The 15,632-nt window shown below is 35.7% G+C and overlaps 1 protein-coding gene across 1 annotated transcript in view; it reads left to right on the forward strand.

Moving 5' to 3' along the window:
- The first annotated feature begins 116 nt into the window (after positions 1-116).
- PTPRQ (protein tyrosine phosphatase receptor type Q) overlaps positions 117-15,632 on the forward strand; it is a 231,921-nt gene continuing 216,405 nt past the window's right edge. Inside the window, exons 1-4 of the mRNA XM_081058782.1 lie at positions 117-253; positions 720-826; positions 3,134-3,231; positions 14,392-14,557. Of these exons, the coding sequence (XP_080914908.1) occupies positions 123-253; positions 720-826; positions 3,134-3,231; positions 14,392-14,557 (502 nt within the window). The 5' untranslated portion in view covers positions 117-122. The remainder of the gene's footprint in view (positions 254-719; positions 827-3,133; positions 3,232-14,391; positions 14,558-15,632) is intronic.

Here is a 15,632-nt window from a genome sequence, read left to right on the forward strand (position 1 = left end):
GTAAAGAAACTCAGGGACATCTTGAGAGTGTTTCAGGGTTGTTTTCAAGGTGCTTAGTATGATAGACAATGTTATTTTATGTGTATGTTTTAAATGATACAGCCCCAAGTGCAATTGAATTTATGAACCATAGTAGAAACTCAAATGAAGTAACTGTTAGCTGGCCTTCACCTAGAAGTCTTCTCGATGGATTCATTATTTCAATATCTAGTGAAAGCTTAATGAAAGAAGAAATCCTGCCCTCCACAAAAAGGTATGAAAATATTGAAAAGATATCATGACAAGTTACATGGAACACAAGATGAACATTTTATATATTGATATTTTAGAAAGCTATGTTAGTGGTTTAATATAAATAGAAATTAGAAAACTTTGCAAGACTTTTGCAAAAAGAAAACTTTTTGGACTGTAATGTGATTAGAGTAACTGATGTACAGTATGAAATTTATTTCTGCAAGTAGGTAATAATGAATTATTTCAGGATAGTGTCATGCTTTTATGTATAATATACGCTTTTTTAACTTAAATGAAATTTCTCCATGTGAGAAGCTATAATTTCTAATTAACTATTTGTGCTTAAACATAACAAATTATTTCCATAATAGACAATAAAAACAAAACATGCGTAAAATTCTTTCTACCAGTCGTGTGAGAAAATGGAGTTTTCCAAATGTTTCTAAGCTAAATATCTTAATACGTGACTTTTCTTTATCATGTAGGATATTCACATTTGATAGCCTTTCTCCAGGGACTGACTTTTTAATTAGTGTCATAACTACCAAGGGACTAAAGAGAAGCCATCCCACTGCCCTCATGGTTAGCACTTGTAAGTTCATTTCGTATTTGATTGTAATTGACTTTTCATGTTTAACAATAAGGGAAATATCTGTGTTTAAAGTATATCTAATTAAAAATGGATGAATATGGAAATGGTTTATGACATGCTTGAAGAGAAGGAGAACTGTATTTACATGGAGAGCGTCTGAGTTATATTCCTGCCTTGATCACTTATTAGTTATATGACCTTGGGCAAAACTGTAACATTCTCGCTTAGAAAATAAGAATATTATTCCTGCTTAGGTATAAAAACATGTTACTAAAATCAAATGCAAAGCTCTTTGTGAAAGTTCAAAGTACTCTAAAAAACTACCTAAGGGACTATCATGGAAAACTCAATATTTCTCTAATATTTTGCCTATATCTATAACATTTTATGAAAGAACAAAGCCTTGAAATGTGACAAAAATAGGTGGCACTGTGCTTTCAATTGCATTATTTGGGTTCAGTTTATCTTTTCTGACCTTAGTGTCAGCATTTACACATATGCCTGCCCTGAACTTACGCGGACACTCCAAAGAGTCCTGTGGGTCATAGGTGCCTGAATGTGTGCTCAAGTACTAATGCTCTAGCAGTGTGACAGGATTAAGCTCAGAATTTGCAACGTGGAGGAAGGGAATGCCCTGGGAAATGCAGCAACAGTCAAATCAAATCCTGGAAACTAAACGTAAAAAAATGAGCACTTATTGTACACCAGTATGGTACTATGTGTTTAAGTTACCACACTGAATCTCCCCAGATTACCTAAAATGTAGATCAAGGCCTAGAGGGTTCCTAACTCATTTTTGAAGGTGAGATTTAACTCAGGTATCTAACTCTACAACTGGTATGACACTGCCGCCTCTCATAAAGACCATCCTAAGAAATATCAGAAATAAGTGAGAAATGGCTTCATTTTTAAAAATGGTAACTCATTACTTTATCAATGAAAGCTTCTCAGATTGCCTCTTAGATATGGGCTGTGTCATTATTACTGTCACCAACACCATCTCCAAAGTTGTCACCATTGTTGCTGTCGTTATCACACTAAGTTCTTGTTCTTTGTCAGGCACTTTGCGAAGCCTTTTCTATGCTTTATATCACTTAATTTTCAATGACAATCTTTATCAATCATAATGAGATGCATATTTTTTATAAATGAGGGAACTGAGGCTTAGAGAATTTCAGTAGCTTATACAAGACAGAGATTTCAAGCCACATTTCCCTGACATCATATTCTGTTCTTATAACCACTATGCTTCAGTAGAAGGGCTATAGAAAGGGCTGACTCTACCCATTCTTGGCTTTGTGACTGTATGAATAATGATTTTACTTGGACCTCAAGTTCCTCAATTCTACAGGGTTTAATAATCCTTTTTGTATTTAAAGAGGTTGTGGCTTAACTATGTTTTCCCACACAAGGCTGGTAACTTTTTTTCACCCTTCCCACTCTACAATTTGACTTCTATCTTCTCCTGTATATTGATAATTTTTGGTCTTTTTGTACCTCCCTTTCTTTGCAAACCACCTCAAATCCAATTGGAAGTTGATGGAATGGTAATAAATGTACTAAATAGAGCTAAAATATATTATGGGAATATGGGGTAATAATAAATTAATTGTATTTGGAAGGGAATATGTGTCATAGAAAAACAGAATAGAAAGGATTGGGAATCTATGATACAGGTTTAAATCTACCACTGAGCTGAATTCTAATAAACTTAAATAAATATGTAGGTAGAGACAAAAAAAACCTCATGCAAAATTTGAATTTTAGAGATTAAATTATTCCAATAAAATGTTAATATTACATTTCTTCCAGTTAAAGAAAGCAATACAAAATTTCAATTTGACATATGAATTAGAAATACAGATATGTTACTTATTTAAAAATAAGTTTCTAGAACCTAATCAGATAAAATGTTTAAAGAGCAAAGGATTTGTGAACTTAAGAAAGTGGTCTAGATATGTCTCTTACTTTATGCAATGCATAAAATTGTAAGTTAAAAATACCAATTGTAATAACGTCATAATGAATTCTGCTGGAAGAAAAATGTGAAAATTCATGGTTCATATAATTTTAATGTGGAAAGGGCTTTCTAGAAAATTCTTTTTTCCTTTTCATTGTAGAAGGAGACTGACTGAGGCTCAGGGTAAATATCTGGGGTAAGATCCATAGTGCTAAAACTGACTTGCAAAACCTAGGAATCCTGTCCTGTATTCCTCTGTGTGACAACCCGAGGTTATGAGTCCAGCCTAGATATAATGGTAGGCATTTTGTAAAGACATCATTTCTGTGTCTTATTTCTTGCTCTAGATCCAGATCCACCATCAGATTTGCTGATTTTGGGGCAGGAAGAAAACACAATATATTTGTCTTGGAAATTCCCACAAGGAGGCTTTGAAAAGTTTCAGGTAAAAAAAAAACAGTGCCACTATCATACAAACTTTATGTTTATTGAGGTCTTTATTTCACTCCTTCTTTTTGTTCTTTGTTTTATATTAACGGTTTTAGAAATTATGGTACTCCTTTAATGTAAAATTTTTCTCCAAAATAACTTTTGTATTTACTACTTTAAAAGTACCAAGTTGTCATGGAAAGTGTTCAAAGTTAAATGATAGCTGATACTTGACTTTAAATGAGTTTGGATTTTCAATGGAGATAGATGTGTGCAAACATAGTACCAAAAAAGTGAATGAAGGAATGACAGTGCTGGAGGATAATGCTTCTGTGACAGCACTGGCCAAAATAATAATTCTAGAAGTTAAAGCGGGTGATATGGCACAGTCTCTTTCTCAGCTCCATCCTTGAAATTTAATTAAGAGTGGAGACTTCCAGGGCGGTCCTTTAGCTCAGTTGGTTAGAGCAAGGTGCTCTTAACAACAAGGGTTGCTGGTTCGATCCCCGCATGGACCATTGTGAGCTGCACTCTCCACAACTAGCTTGAAACAACTACGTGACTTGGAGCTGATAGGTCCTGGAAAAACAAGCAATAAATAAAAGTGTTTTTTAAAAGGGTAGGAGAATAAGATGTACAGAGGAGCCATTTTTTAACTGTGTCTGCAAGGTAAATGTGTACATTCCATTGCTTTTTGTTCTTAATAATGTGCTCTGGCATCAGGTGAGGACATACGGCACAAACCCTACATGCCACACTGTGTGGTTTGCAGAGAAAGTAAGTGTTCAGGGACAGCACTGTTGATTTGTAGTCTATGGGGGCAAACGACTTTTCCATACTTTCACTGCTGCAGAAGGTGGTAATTTTAGTTGAAAATAATAGAAAACAATCTGAAATAGTTTAAGAAATGAAGAATAATTTGTTGTATTTAATACAAGTGTGCCTCATGAGACCAAAGAGAAGAATATAACTGCGTGTTTTGAAGAACTGGAATCAGATATTTTAAGCCCATTGAGAATCCCGTGATTACTTTCTTTCTGTCTGTCTACTCCTTTTGTTTATCTGCTTTAGTTTTAATTCTTTTTTTTTTTTTTTCTTATGACCAACTTTCTCTGTTAAGCAGTCTTTGTGGTGAGTGGAAGAATGCCATACACAACTTTCAAATACAAATAGTACATTACCAGCCACAGAGAAAGACCGATTCTCCCTAAATGCCCAAGAAAGGGACTGTGATTATTTCAAATTGGATTAGATACCAGTTCAGTTCTGGTCACAGTGGTTGTTGGTCCCATATCTTTGAAAAATGGTAGCTGTAGGTCTTGGGTGATGGGGTTGTAAAGAGGATTATTAGAATTTGGACAGATATAACAAAAGGTGTTTCCTGTAAATAAAAAGTAATGTAAAATTCAATAATTTATAGAATCAATACAGTCTGAAAGGAAGCAAAGCAGTAAAATTACCACACTTGAAATTAACTAATTAGTACATCTGGTTTTATGTTAAGTATGAATTTCTTAACAATTAAGAAAATGAGAATCGAAGTAATAGTCATTATATGACAGACATAAAAAGAATCCACATTTATTTATAGTACCTGCTACTGAAGACAAAAAGGGGATGTAGTAGGTGATATAATGGCTTTGCAAACATCCTTAGCCTAATTCTCAGGACCTGGAGCATATTGTATTGTATGGCAAAGGGGAATTAAGGTAGAAAATGGACTTAAGTTTGCTAATTAGCAGGGGCTTTTAAAAATAATTTTTAAAAAATATTTCAATGACAGTTGACATACACTATTATATTAGTTTTAGATGTACAATGTAGTGATTAGACATTCATATAACTTATATAGTGATCTCCCTGAAAAATCTAGTACCCATCTGTCACCATGCATACTTATCCTAATACAATATTATTGGCTATATTCCTTAAGCTATACTTTACATCCCATGAGTATTTTGTAACTACTAATGTGTAATTCCTTCCCCCTTTTCACCCACCCCTCCAGTCCCCCTCCCAACTGGTAACCACCAAAATATTTTCTGTATCTATTAGTTTGTTTCTGTTTCTGTTTGTGTATTTATTTTGTTCTTTAGATTCTACATAGGAGTGAAATGATATGGCATTTGTCTTTTTCTGTCTAACTTACTCCACTCAGCACAATATTCTTAAGGTCCATCCAAGTTGCTGCAGAAGAGTCCATTCTTTTTTAATGGTTGAGTACTATTCCATTATATATACATGTATACCACCTCTTCTTTATTCATTCATCCATTGATGGACACCCAGATTGCCTCAGTATCTTGGCTATTGTAAATAATGCTGCAGAGAACATATGGATGCACATATCCATTTGAAGTAGTGTTTTGGATTTCTTTGGATAAATCCAAAATCCCACAAGTGGAATTACTGGGTCCTTCTTTGTTTCTTATTATAGTCTTTCTTTTAAAGTCTGTTATGCTTGGTATAAGTATTGCTACTTTAGATTTTTTGTTTGTTTCCATTTTCATGAAATATCTTTTTCCATCCTTTTATTTTCAGTCTCTGTGTGTCTTTCAATCTTACATGAGTGACTTGTAGGCAGCATATGTAAGGGTCTTGTTTTCTCATCCATTCAGCCACCCTATGTTTTAATCTATTTACATTTAAAGTAACTATCGATAGGTATGATAGTTATTGCCATTTTATTATTCATATTTTTAATTTTTTTCCTTATTCTTAAAGAAGTCCCTTTAAGATTCCTTGTAAAACTGGTTTGGTGATGAACTCCGTTAGCTTTTTCACTTCTGAGAAGCTCTTTAACTGTTCTTCAGTTCTAAATGATAGCTTTGCTGGGTAGAGTAATCCTAGTTGTAGGTCCTTGCTTTTCATCAGTTTGTCCCAATCACTTACGGCCTACAAAGTATCTGTTGAGAAATCAGCTAACAGTCTTATGGGAGCTACATTGCAAACTAACTGCTTTTCTCTTGGGCTAATTTTAAGATTCTCTCTTTGTCTTTAATTTAATTTAAGATTCTCTTTTTGTCTTTAACCTTGGCATTTTAATGATGATGTGCCTTGGCGTGGGCCTCTTTGGGTTTATTTTATTTGGGATTCTCTGCACTTCCTGGGCTTGTATGTCTATTTCCTTCTCTAGGTTAGGGAGGTTTTCTGTCATTATTTTTTCAAATAGGTTTTCAATTTTTTGCTCTTTCTTTTCTCCTTCTGGTACCCTTTGATGTGAACATTGGTATCCTTTGATGTGCTTGATGTTGTTCCAGAGGCCCCTTACATTATCTTCATTTTTTGGATTCTTTTTTGCTTTTCTGATTGGGTGTTTTCTGCTACCTTATCTTCTAAATCACTGATTCGATACTCTGCTTCATCTATTCTGTTGATTCTCTCTAATGTGTTCTTTATTTCAGTTACTGTATTTCTCATGTCTGACTGGTTCTTTTTCATTTTCTATCTCCATTTTTATGTTTCCTATCTCTTAAAGTTCACACTGAGATTATTGAACATCCTTATCAGTGTTTTGAACTGTGTGTCTTGTAGATTGCTTGTTTAGTTTAATTTTAATTCTTTTTGTTTAGTTCTTTTTTTGTGACTTTTTTCTGTTCTTTCTTTTGGGACATGTTTCTTTGTATCCCTATTTTGACCGCCTTCCCATGTTTGTTTTTATGTATTAGGTAGAGCTACAATGTCTCCTGGTTTCAGTAAAGTGGCCTTATGTAGAAGATGTCCCATGGGTCCCAGTGGCACATTCTCCCTGGCCACCTGAGCCAGGTGCTCCAGGTGTATCCTTTGTGTGGGTTTTGTGTGCCCTCCGATTGTAGTTGAGCTTTGATTATTGTTTGCACGTTAATGGGAGGGATTGACCCTCAGGCTAACTGGCTGTGAGGACTGGCCGTGACTACAATGGAGGAGCTGTACTGCAAGGGCTGAGCCTATGGAGCTGTACTCACTTTAGCAGGGCCCTGGTGCCTGCCTAGTCTGCCCTTTGGGGGTGTTGCCTGTGGAGGCAGCTGGGTGCTGTTCTGGCTAGGTCTGAAGCTGGCCATCAGGCAATCTGGCCCTGGGGCCTGTGGAAGGGGCCATGCTGCAGATTAAGTTCAGGTGCAGCCTCTTCCCTGTCCTGAGCCACCTGGAATGAGCCACAAAGCAATTTGCAGATGGCAGCCATCTGTGCTAGGCTTGGAGGTGCCTGGGAGAGGCCAAGTCATGTACAGAAACCAGCTGCCATTAATTCCAGGCTTGGGCCTGCTCAGCAGGAGGTATGGGGCATGCTGTGGCCAGATGCTCCTATTTTGGGATTTTTGTGTGTGTGTGGTTATAGGGTAGAGCTGGTATAGGGGCTTCCTGGAGAACTGTGCTGTTTGAATTTTTTCTTGACCTCAGAGGCAAAGTGAACTAAGACTTTCTTATCTTGGTTGCCCAGACATGTGGTAGACTGGTAAGAGAGGCAGAATCTAAAAGTGGTCAACAAACGTTAAAAGATAAAAAGGAATTGACCTCTTTATTACAATGCTTTAATTATCTATAGTTTAAGAAGACAAAAATAAAGTGAAAGGGAGGTGTTTTTTGTTGTTGTTGTTGTTTTTTAGGATGAGAATATTATGTATGCCTTAAGGCTTAAATAAAAGATTCCTAGAACAGAAACAATTTTCAATGTTCAACAAATTCAACATTCAATATTCAAAAGTTTATTTCTTTAACAACAAACACTTGAGTTTGTGGTACTTACATTCTAGAAGAACCGCAGATATGAGAATGTTAGTTACTAGAAGAAGAGCTCTAAAAAGACTGAGGAGGTGTGGGGACAGATCCAGAAGGGCAGTTTCCAGGCTCTCGCCCTCATGTGAAAATGTGCTCACTCGGGTAGTAAATGGCCATCAACTGTGATTGGATGGTCATCAGCTGTGGCTAGTTGGCCGTCAGCTGTAACCAGTGAGCCATTGGCCACTAATATAACTGCTGTGGCTATGCTAGCAGAAAATGGGGGCTAGCAAGAAGATGGTGTCTGAGCGAGCAGGAGCAGATTGCAGTTAGCTCGGCAGATTGTAGCTAGCAAGTGAGGCTGGCTGGCAGGGAAAAGTGGATGGCAGGTTGAGGATAATGTGGCTCCTGCTTCCTGTGTCTCCAACCCAGCCTCCAGCGAGAATATAGTGGTATGACTCCCCTACCTATGGCTCCGTGGGTGTTCCTTTTTGGCCTAGCCACATCCTGCTTTCTTATGTGGGGAGCGGGAGCTGAGACCCCACAGGATGCCCCGCATGACAAATCGTGCAGTGAGCAGGGTCTCCTGCCAGACAGGAGGTAAGATCAAGTCTCCAAAATCTTCTGAAACAAAAGGAAGGAGGTGCTATGTATTAAGGTCTGGTTGATCAACCAGGGCAAATTTCAAAAGGTACTGTCTTAAATGAAATCCTAGGTCACCAAGTATTGTCAATTCTACTATTGCAATATTAATTTCCCTTGACTCTTGAAAGGTCCTCAGAAAATCAAAGTATATAAAAGTTCTCTTCCAATGTGTACTGATAGAGTCTGTGTGGCATGCAAGGTCATTAAAGTCTTTGTCATAGAGAACGTAAGAACACAAGCATATTCCTCATGAGATTAGGACATCAACTACAGTCAATTTTGTTATCTTTTTTTCAGAAGAAGAATTAAGCTCTTAGTGACATGCTTATGCCAAATATCCTGGTAATAAATTTTATAATAGGGTTTTCTTTACAAAACAGACATCCTTATTTTGTTTTGACCAGCATGCTGAAAGTTCAAAAGATAAAGAACATTTATTAATATGGACAAACTGTAAAATTCATTTAAACAACAAATATTTGTTCTATTAATAGTTAGTAATCCTCTGAACCTATGAAATTTCTGACTTTTAAAAAAATGAGCACTGGAAGTGCAAAAGATTTATATCCTCTAAAAGAATCCCAGAAGTGTAATGGATTTGAAAGGTACCATCTATTCTAAGCACAAAAATAAATATGAGCTTGCATATTTAAGACCTAAGAGAATTTCATTGTGAACTTAGAAAAAAATAAAATAGTTACATAGAACATTTATGGAAATTTGCAATTTCCTTCTTTACACCTTTCAACTATTTTTTATGAACTCTGAATGATGTTATTTATAGACTAGCACAGTCCAATAAAAATATAATGCAAACCACAAGGGAGGTCATATGTGTAAAAATGTTCTAATGTTTTTACTGTTGAAACAGTAAAAAGAAAAAAGAAACCAAGGAAATTAATTTTAGTAATATATTTTATTTACCTCAATATCGTCAAAATGTTAACATATAAGTAATATAAAATTATTATTGTGATATTTTACATTATTTTTTCATACTAACTCTGCAAAATCTGGTGTCTGTTGTATACTTTAAAAAACATCCCAGTTCAGACAAAGTTGAGGTACTCAGTAGCCAAATGTGACAAGAAGCTACTATTGCATAGTTACAGAGTGACTATTATCAACTGGATAATGATAAGGTGGAAGGATGGCAAAAACTGGTCCACATCTCACATCCTACTTTTTTCTTGAAGCTTTCTCTGATTCCATCATGAGAGAACAACATTTCCTTGTTCAAAGCGTTTATGAAACTTTCATTTACTCTTTTCTGTGTTACTTTTAACATGCTATCTTTTATTACTATTGTTGTACATGTGCTAACATCCCTCTGCCATTTCCTTGAGGAAGGAACCTTGTAGCTCTCTGTAAGGGTATAATTCGAAGGTACTATCTACTGAATAAAGCAGCACTTCATTTTATTCATCCATACTTTCTATCTTCCAAACCTCATGTGCTAGCCTTCTACCATGATGCAACTTGGATACATACACCTATGCTCACTTTTCCTGTGATTTTACGATATGTGGTAGGCAGTAAAGTGGAATAGAAGGCTCAAGACCCTGAAATTTCTTCCTTTGAGTCCCACCTTCACCTCTACTGTGAGACTTTGGACAAGTTTTTGTACTCTTTGGTTCTATTGTTTTCATCGGTCAATGAAGATTATTGTTTTTCTATAGAATTGTTGAGGGAATTCAATGAGATGATGCATTTAGTAACTGATCTGTCATGTAAATTTTGTGAAGGCAGCCCTTTTGTCTGCTTTGATCACCATTTGGTGCCATTATCGAGAGGAGTATCTGGCATATGAGAAGCAGGATTCCGTGAATATTTTGATGAATGAATGATTGAATTATTACTTTATTTTTAGTTTTCATGGTTCACATTTCATAATCAATGAATTTAATTTTTTTTTTTTAGTTTCAGGTAAATATATATATACATACATATATATACATATATGTATGTATATATCTATCTATCTATATATATATATATAACAGAGAGTGCTAAAATGTATACACATTTTAAGAAAGAAAAGCTGTATTAAAATTGTAATGATGTATACTGATAACAAAAGATGAATACAAGTCACATTTGACTTCTACAATTATAAGATGCACTCAGAGTGTTTACCATCAGTGTCCAGACACTTCTGATTACGGTGAACTAATGCTTGAGAAACATTGACCAAAGTGTTCACTTGTATACATTTTTTTGGTACCCCCAGTATATATTTTTATTAGTTTCAAGGAATTTAATTTTAATTTGATTATCTCTTTACCATCTTCCTTGCCGCACAGCAATTAGAATGCTCTCTCTTAAAATTAAAATAAATTATATCATTCTTGTGCTTCAAGGACCTTTTACCATGGCTTACAAGACTCTACCTGGCCCTTTGTGACACCTGCTCCTTCCAGTGTTTCCCATCTCAGGAAAGGACACCGTTCTGCAATAACTTGCTTGGTTATCTTCCATTCTTTCTATTTTTCCCATCCCTCAATCCATCAGCTAGTTCTGCCACTTCTATCTCTAAAACAGGTCCTCAGTGTGTCCATTTTTCTCGATCTCTGCTGCACTCTTGTCCTGGACACTGTCCTTTCTTAATTAGATCAGCAGCCTGGGTGACGTAATAACCTCTCACCTCCTAACTGGTCTCTGTTTCCATTCCTGATTTTCTTCCAATCTACTTTCCACATAAGAGCCAGAGAGAACTGTTAAAAACAGTGTTTCTCATTAGTTTGACACCCTCCATAGATTTTCATTGCTTTTCAAATGAAAGACCTTGCCATGGTCTAAAGACTTCACTTTATTGGACCTTTATCTAACTATTCTGCCTGCTCAGTTACTGGGTTCAAACCATATTTGACTCTTTCTATTCCTCAAGTACATCTCCATTACAAGGTTTTGTGCTTGATATTTATTTTCCATGGATATCTTGCCTCCAGTTTTGGTTGAATTTTACCTATCATTGAGTTCTCAGTTCAAATATAATCTCCACATCTCCTTCCCTGATTACTGAATCTAAATAAAACTGCTCTTTCTATTCACTCATGGTGTCGCTGATTTATCTTGTTCATTTCTTTATTGAGTTGCTTGTTAGGGGCTTCTACTAGAATGCAACTTCCCTACAATCAGAAGCCTTTTCTGTCTTATTTATTGTAGGATCCCTAGTATATAGAATAATGCTTGCCCTGTAATAGATGTGCTTTAAATATTTGATGAATAAATAGAACTTTACATAACAGTGTTCCCATAAATGAGTGGGGTGATGATGGAGGAAGACATCAATACTGAATATAGTTATCAGGAAAGAATGGAACTTGAGATGAACTTTTAGTAATGGGTAGAATTCCAAATCATGGAAAAGAGGAGAGGATATTCTATGCCAGGAAGTTCACAAAGTCAGGAGTGAGCATTCTATTTGTCATTTGTCAGTGTCATTCAATGAAAGGGGCATCTTGAATAATAAATCATTCATGAAAAATTCTATCCTTCTAGAATGATTCAATTAATTCCTATATTCAGTGTAGGTATTCATTCACTAGTGAAAAATCTAAGCATTTTTTATGTTAATTGTGAAAGATCCATGTTTTTTATCCTTGTCTATCTGTCCTAATTTATGTATTTCAAGGCAAATGCCTTGGGGTAACTGAGGCCATAAAATTATTTATTGCCAGATAAATACATAATTGTAGAATTACTTTTTACTATATACATATGAACATAGTTCTTTCAGAGACTGTAAATTATGTGTCTGTTATTAAGTGAAACTTATTTTGAGACATCATGTTAATATTTAGGATTCAGATTATTTTTATTAACTATATTATATTACTAAGGGTTATCCTAGTCTTACTCAGCCAGTGAGATTATTTGTTAAATTTTAATGAATTAAGCAACAGTATCCTGGTTGCTTAGCAAAGTGTACTTGCATAATTGGGATCATTTTCCTAATCATTTAAAATTAATCATCCTAGATCTTCAAGCTATGCTTTAAAAGTATGAAGAAAAGTACAAATGAAGTTTTTCTCTCCATTGGTTTCTATTAGGCATGTGTAGTCCACATACTTTGAGACACAAACATGTATTTTTCAAATTGCATTTTTGAAAAAATTACATATTTTCATCACTAGATCACCACAGACAATATCTTTTCTTTCTACCCCTTCTTTAGTGCTCTAATAAGACTCTTTGTATGTCTGAATTTAGCATTCTATTAAAGTTACATTCTTCTGCTATTACATGGTACTTTCTCCAATTATCCCTTTTCAGATCAGAAGTTGTCAGCATTCTTCTCACTCCTCCTATCTTTTCATATGACAGACAAGTAAGATAATTGTCAGTGACACCTTATAAATCAATAGCAATGATGTTTCTAGACCTCATGATTATCTTCCTTCAGTAACAAAACACTCTTCCCACAAGAGCAATAAACATGTATGCCTAGAAAATTTGTTTGACTCCTACCACATAATAGTGTTTTATAAAGCATAATAAAGTTGAAATAATTTATAAAACTAATGTGATTACTTTCATTGAGACATATCTTTCTGTTTTACAAACATGAAATGTGAAGTAAAGAAGAGTAAAGATTGTTGTAAGTAGCCTTTAATGAATAAAAAAAATTATCCAATGTAATGGAACATCAGATTACTCCACTGAAAATTTCTAAAGGCATTGCCAGTTCTCAAAGCTTTAGTGAATAATTGAGTGGCTCAGGTTATGATGAAAGATGGGCTGGCATGGAGTGTGACATTTATCATTCATTTAACGAAACATTAAAGTGCCTTCTCTGTTCCAGCTGTCTGTTTTTATTCTCTCTTGCTGTTTTTTTCTACTCTTCTAACATTGACTTTCTTCCAATGACATCTGTTTCACGATCCTCCAAATTCTGTCTCTCTCTTGAGGCACAAACATGAGTTCTCTGAAGGTCACTGAGGGTGATCCCCATTGCCCACTTCCTTGACGTGACAAACCAGCTTTTGGTCAAATGATTTTTTGAACTCCTCTTAGCTCTTCCTTCTGGCATTGTATCCCGCTGTTTATGGTGGTAAAGTCTGTTTGCACAGAAGCTAGGCTTCTTGGGTAGGGTACTGGTAAGGACTACTCTCTGTGGTCATACTTGTACACTGAGAGACTCTGGCATCTTTGTCAGGGCAAAGATGGCCATATAAATTATTCCACAGCTCTTTTCTCTGCACTCTCTCCCCAATTTTCTTTTTCTCTGATCCACCAGAAACATGAGCAAAAAAGTCTGCTACCTAAGTACATGACCAACTAGGTGTTATGCTCTCTAGCAGGCACCCTCAGTTGATGGTGATGATACCCATGGAGCCATCCTCATTTACTAGGAGTATGGGGTGTGAGGAGAACCCCTACTTTTCACCGCTTGGGCAGCCAGGAAAAAGTCATGGTATTCTTCACTAGGCCTGCTTTATCCTTCTCTTGTCTTCTGCTTTTACGGGGTGGAGAGAGTGGGTATGAAACTTTACAGAATATGTTTTGCTTTCCGGTGACCAACAGGAAATATCCCACTCCTTATGTGGTATATCTATTATGTACATATACACATATAAATGAAATTTAAAAACAGTCTGAAACTCCTGGCCTTTCAGTAAGTAAACTTTTCAGTCAGTCTGTATGCTTAATACTATGGGAACTTCGCTGCTATTCAACCTCAACTAGCCTCACATGACTTCTTGGTGAAGACTTAAAGCATCACAACCCCAAACTTGCAGTAGCAATTTATGTGAATGTGACTAGTACAAGGTTGGTGCTACGTAAAGCCCTTCTAAACCATGAAAAACATAAATTTATCTCATTCTGTTTCTAGATATCTTATTGTATGGCATCTAGAAAGGAAAAACTATCTAAAGTAATTGTTTATGGCAACAAAGCCAAAGTAAAGAATCTGACTCCGGGTGTGGACTACATGTTTCACATGAAGACAGTTAGAGGCAAAGACTACAGTGTACCTGTAATGAAAAAAGTGACTACAAGTAAGGATATATCATACATAAATTCTTTTCTTTATAGGTTTATGAGAATGGAAAGTATTTTGGCTCAGCATAAATAAAGCTATCTTAAAACACAAAGTCTGATAATAAAGGAAAAATGATGATCATAAAAATATTATTAAGCGAACTCTCAAAAATATTAACTTAAAAAATTGTGTATGTCTAAATGTTTGGGGAACTACATAGAGTATTTTTTTTTAATAGGAAGCCGGTGTGTGTGTGTGTGTAATGTATGTAACATACATGAAATATGAAATCTGGCAATTAAGTTTGTGAACTTGCTGCAATGATGTTGCTAACCTTTTTTGATATGAGGGGGATTATTCATTATGAATTTGTACCATCTGGACAAACAGTTAACCAAGTTTACTATTTGGAAGTGCTGTAAATGTTGCATGAAAAAGTTAGACTATCTGAACTTTTCGCCAACAATCCATGGCTCTTGCATCATGACAATGCGCCAGCTCATGTGGCACTGTCTGTGAATGTGTTTTTATTCAGTAAACAAATAACTGTATTGGAACACCCTCCCTACTCACCTGGTCTATCCCCCAATGACTTATTTCTTTACCCAAAAATAAAGAAAATATTGAAAGGAAGACATTTGATGACATTCAGACATCAAGGGCAATACGATGACCGCTCTGATGGCCAATCCAGAAAAAGAGTTCCAAAATTACTTTGAAGCCTAGACTAGGTGCTGGCATAGGTGCGTAGCTTCCCAAGGCAGTACTTTGAAGGTGACCATAGTGATATTCAGCAATGGGGTATGTAGCACTTTTTCTAGGATGTGTTCGCAAACTTAACTGTCAGAGCTCGTATGCATGTATGTATGTATATAGGTGTGATAAAAAAATATGGTGAATGTTTAAGTTACAAAAAAATTTATTACTGTAAAAGACACATTGCCATTAGTCCCCCTCAAAATACTCTTCCTCACTTCAAACACACTGATCCCTTTGTTCTTGCCACTTTCTGAAGCAGTTCTGGAAGTCTTCTTTCATGAGTGTCTTTAGTTGTGCTGTTGTGGCTGCCTTGATGTCCTAAATTGATTCAA

The sequence above is a fragment of the Rhinolophus hipposideros genome (assembly GCF_964194185.1).
Source record: "Rhinolophus hipposideros genome assembly, chromosome: 9".
NCBI lineage: Eukaryota > Metazoa > Chordata > Mammalia > Chiroptera > Rhinolophidae > Rhinolophus > Rhinolophus hipposideros.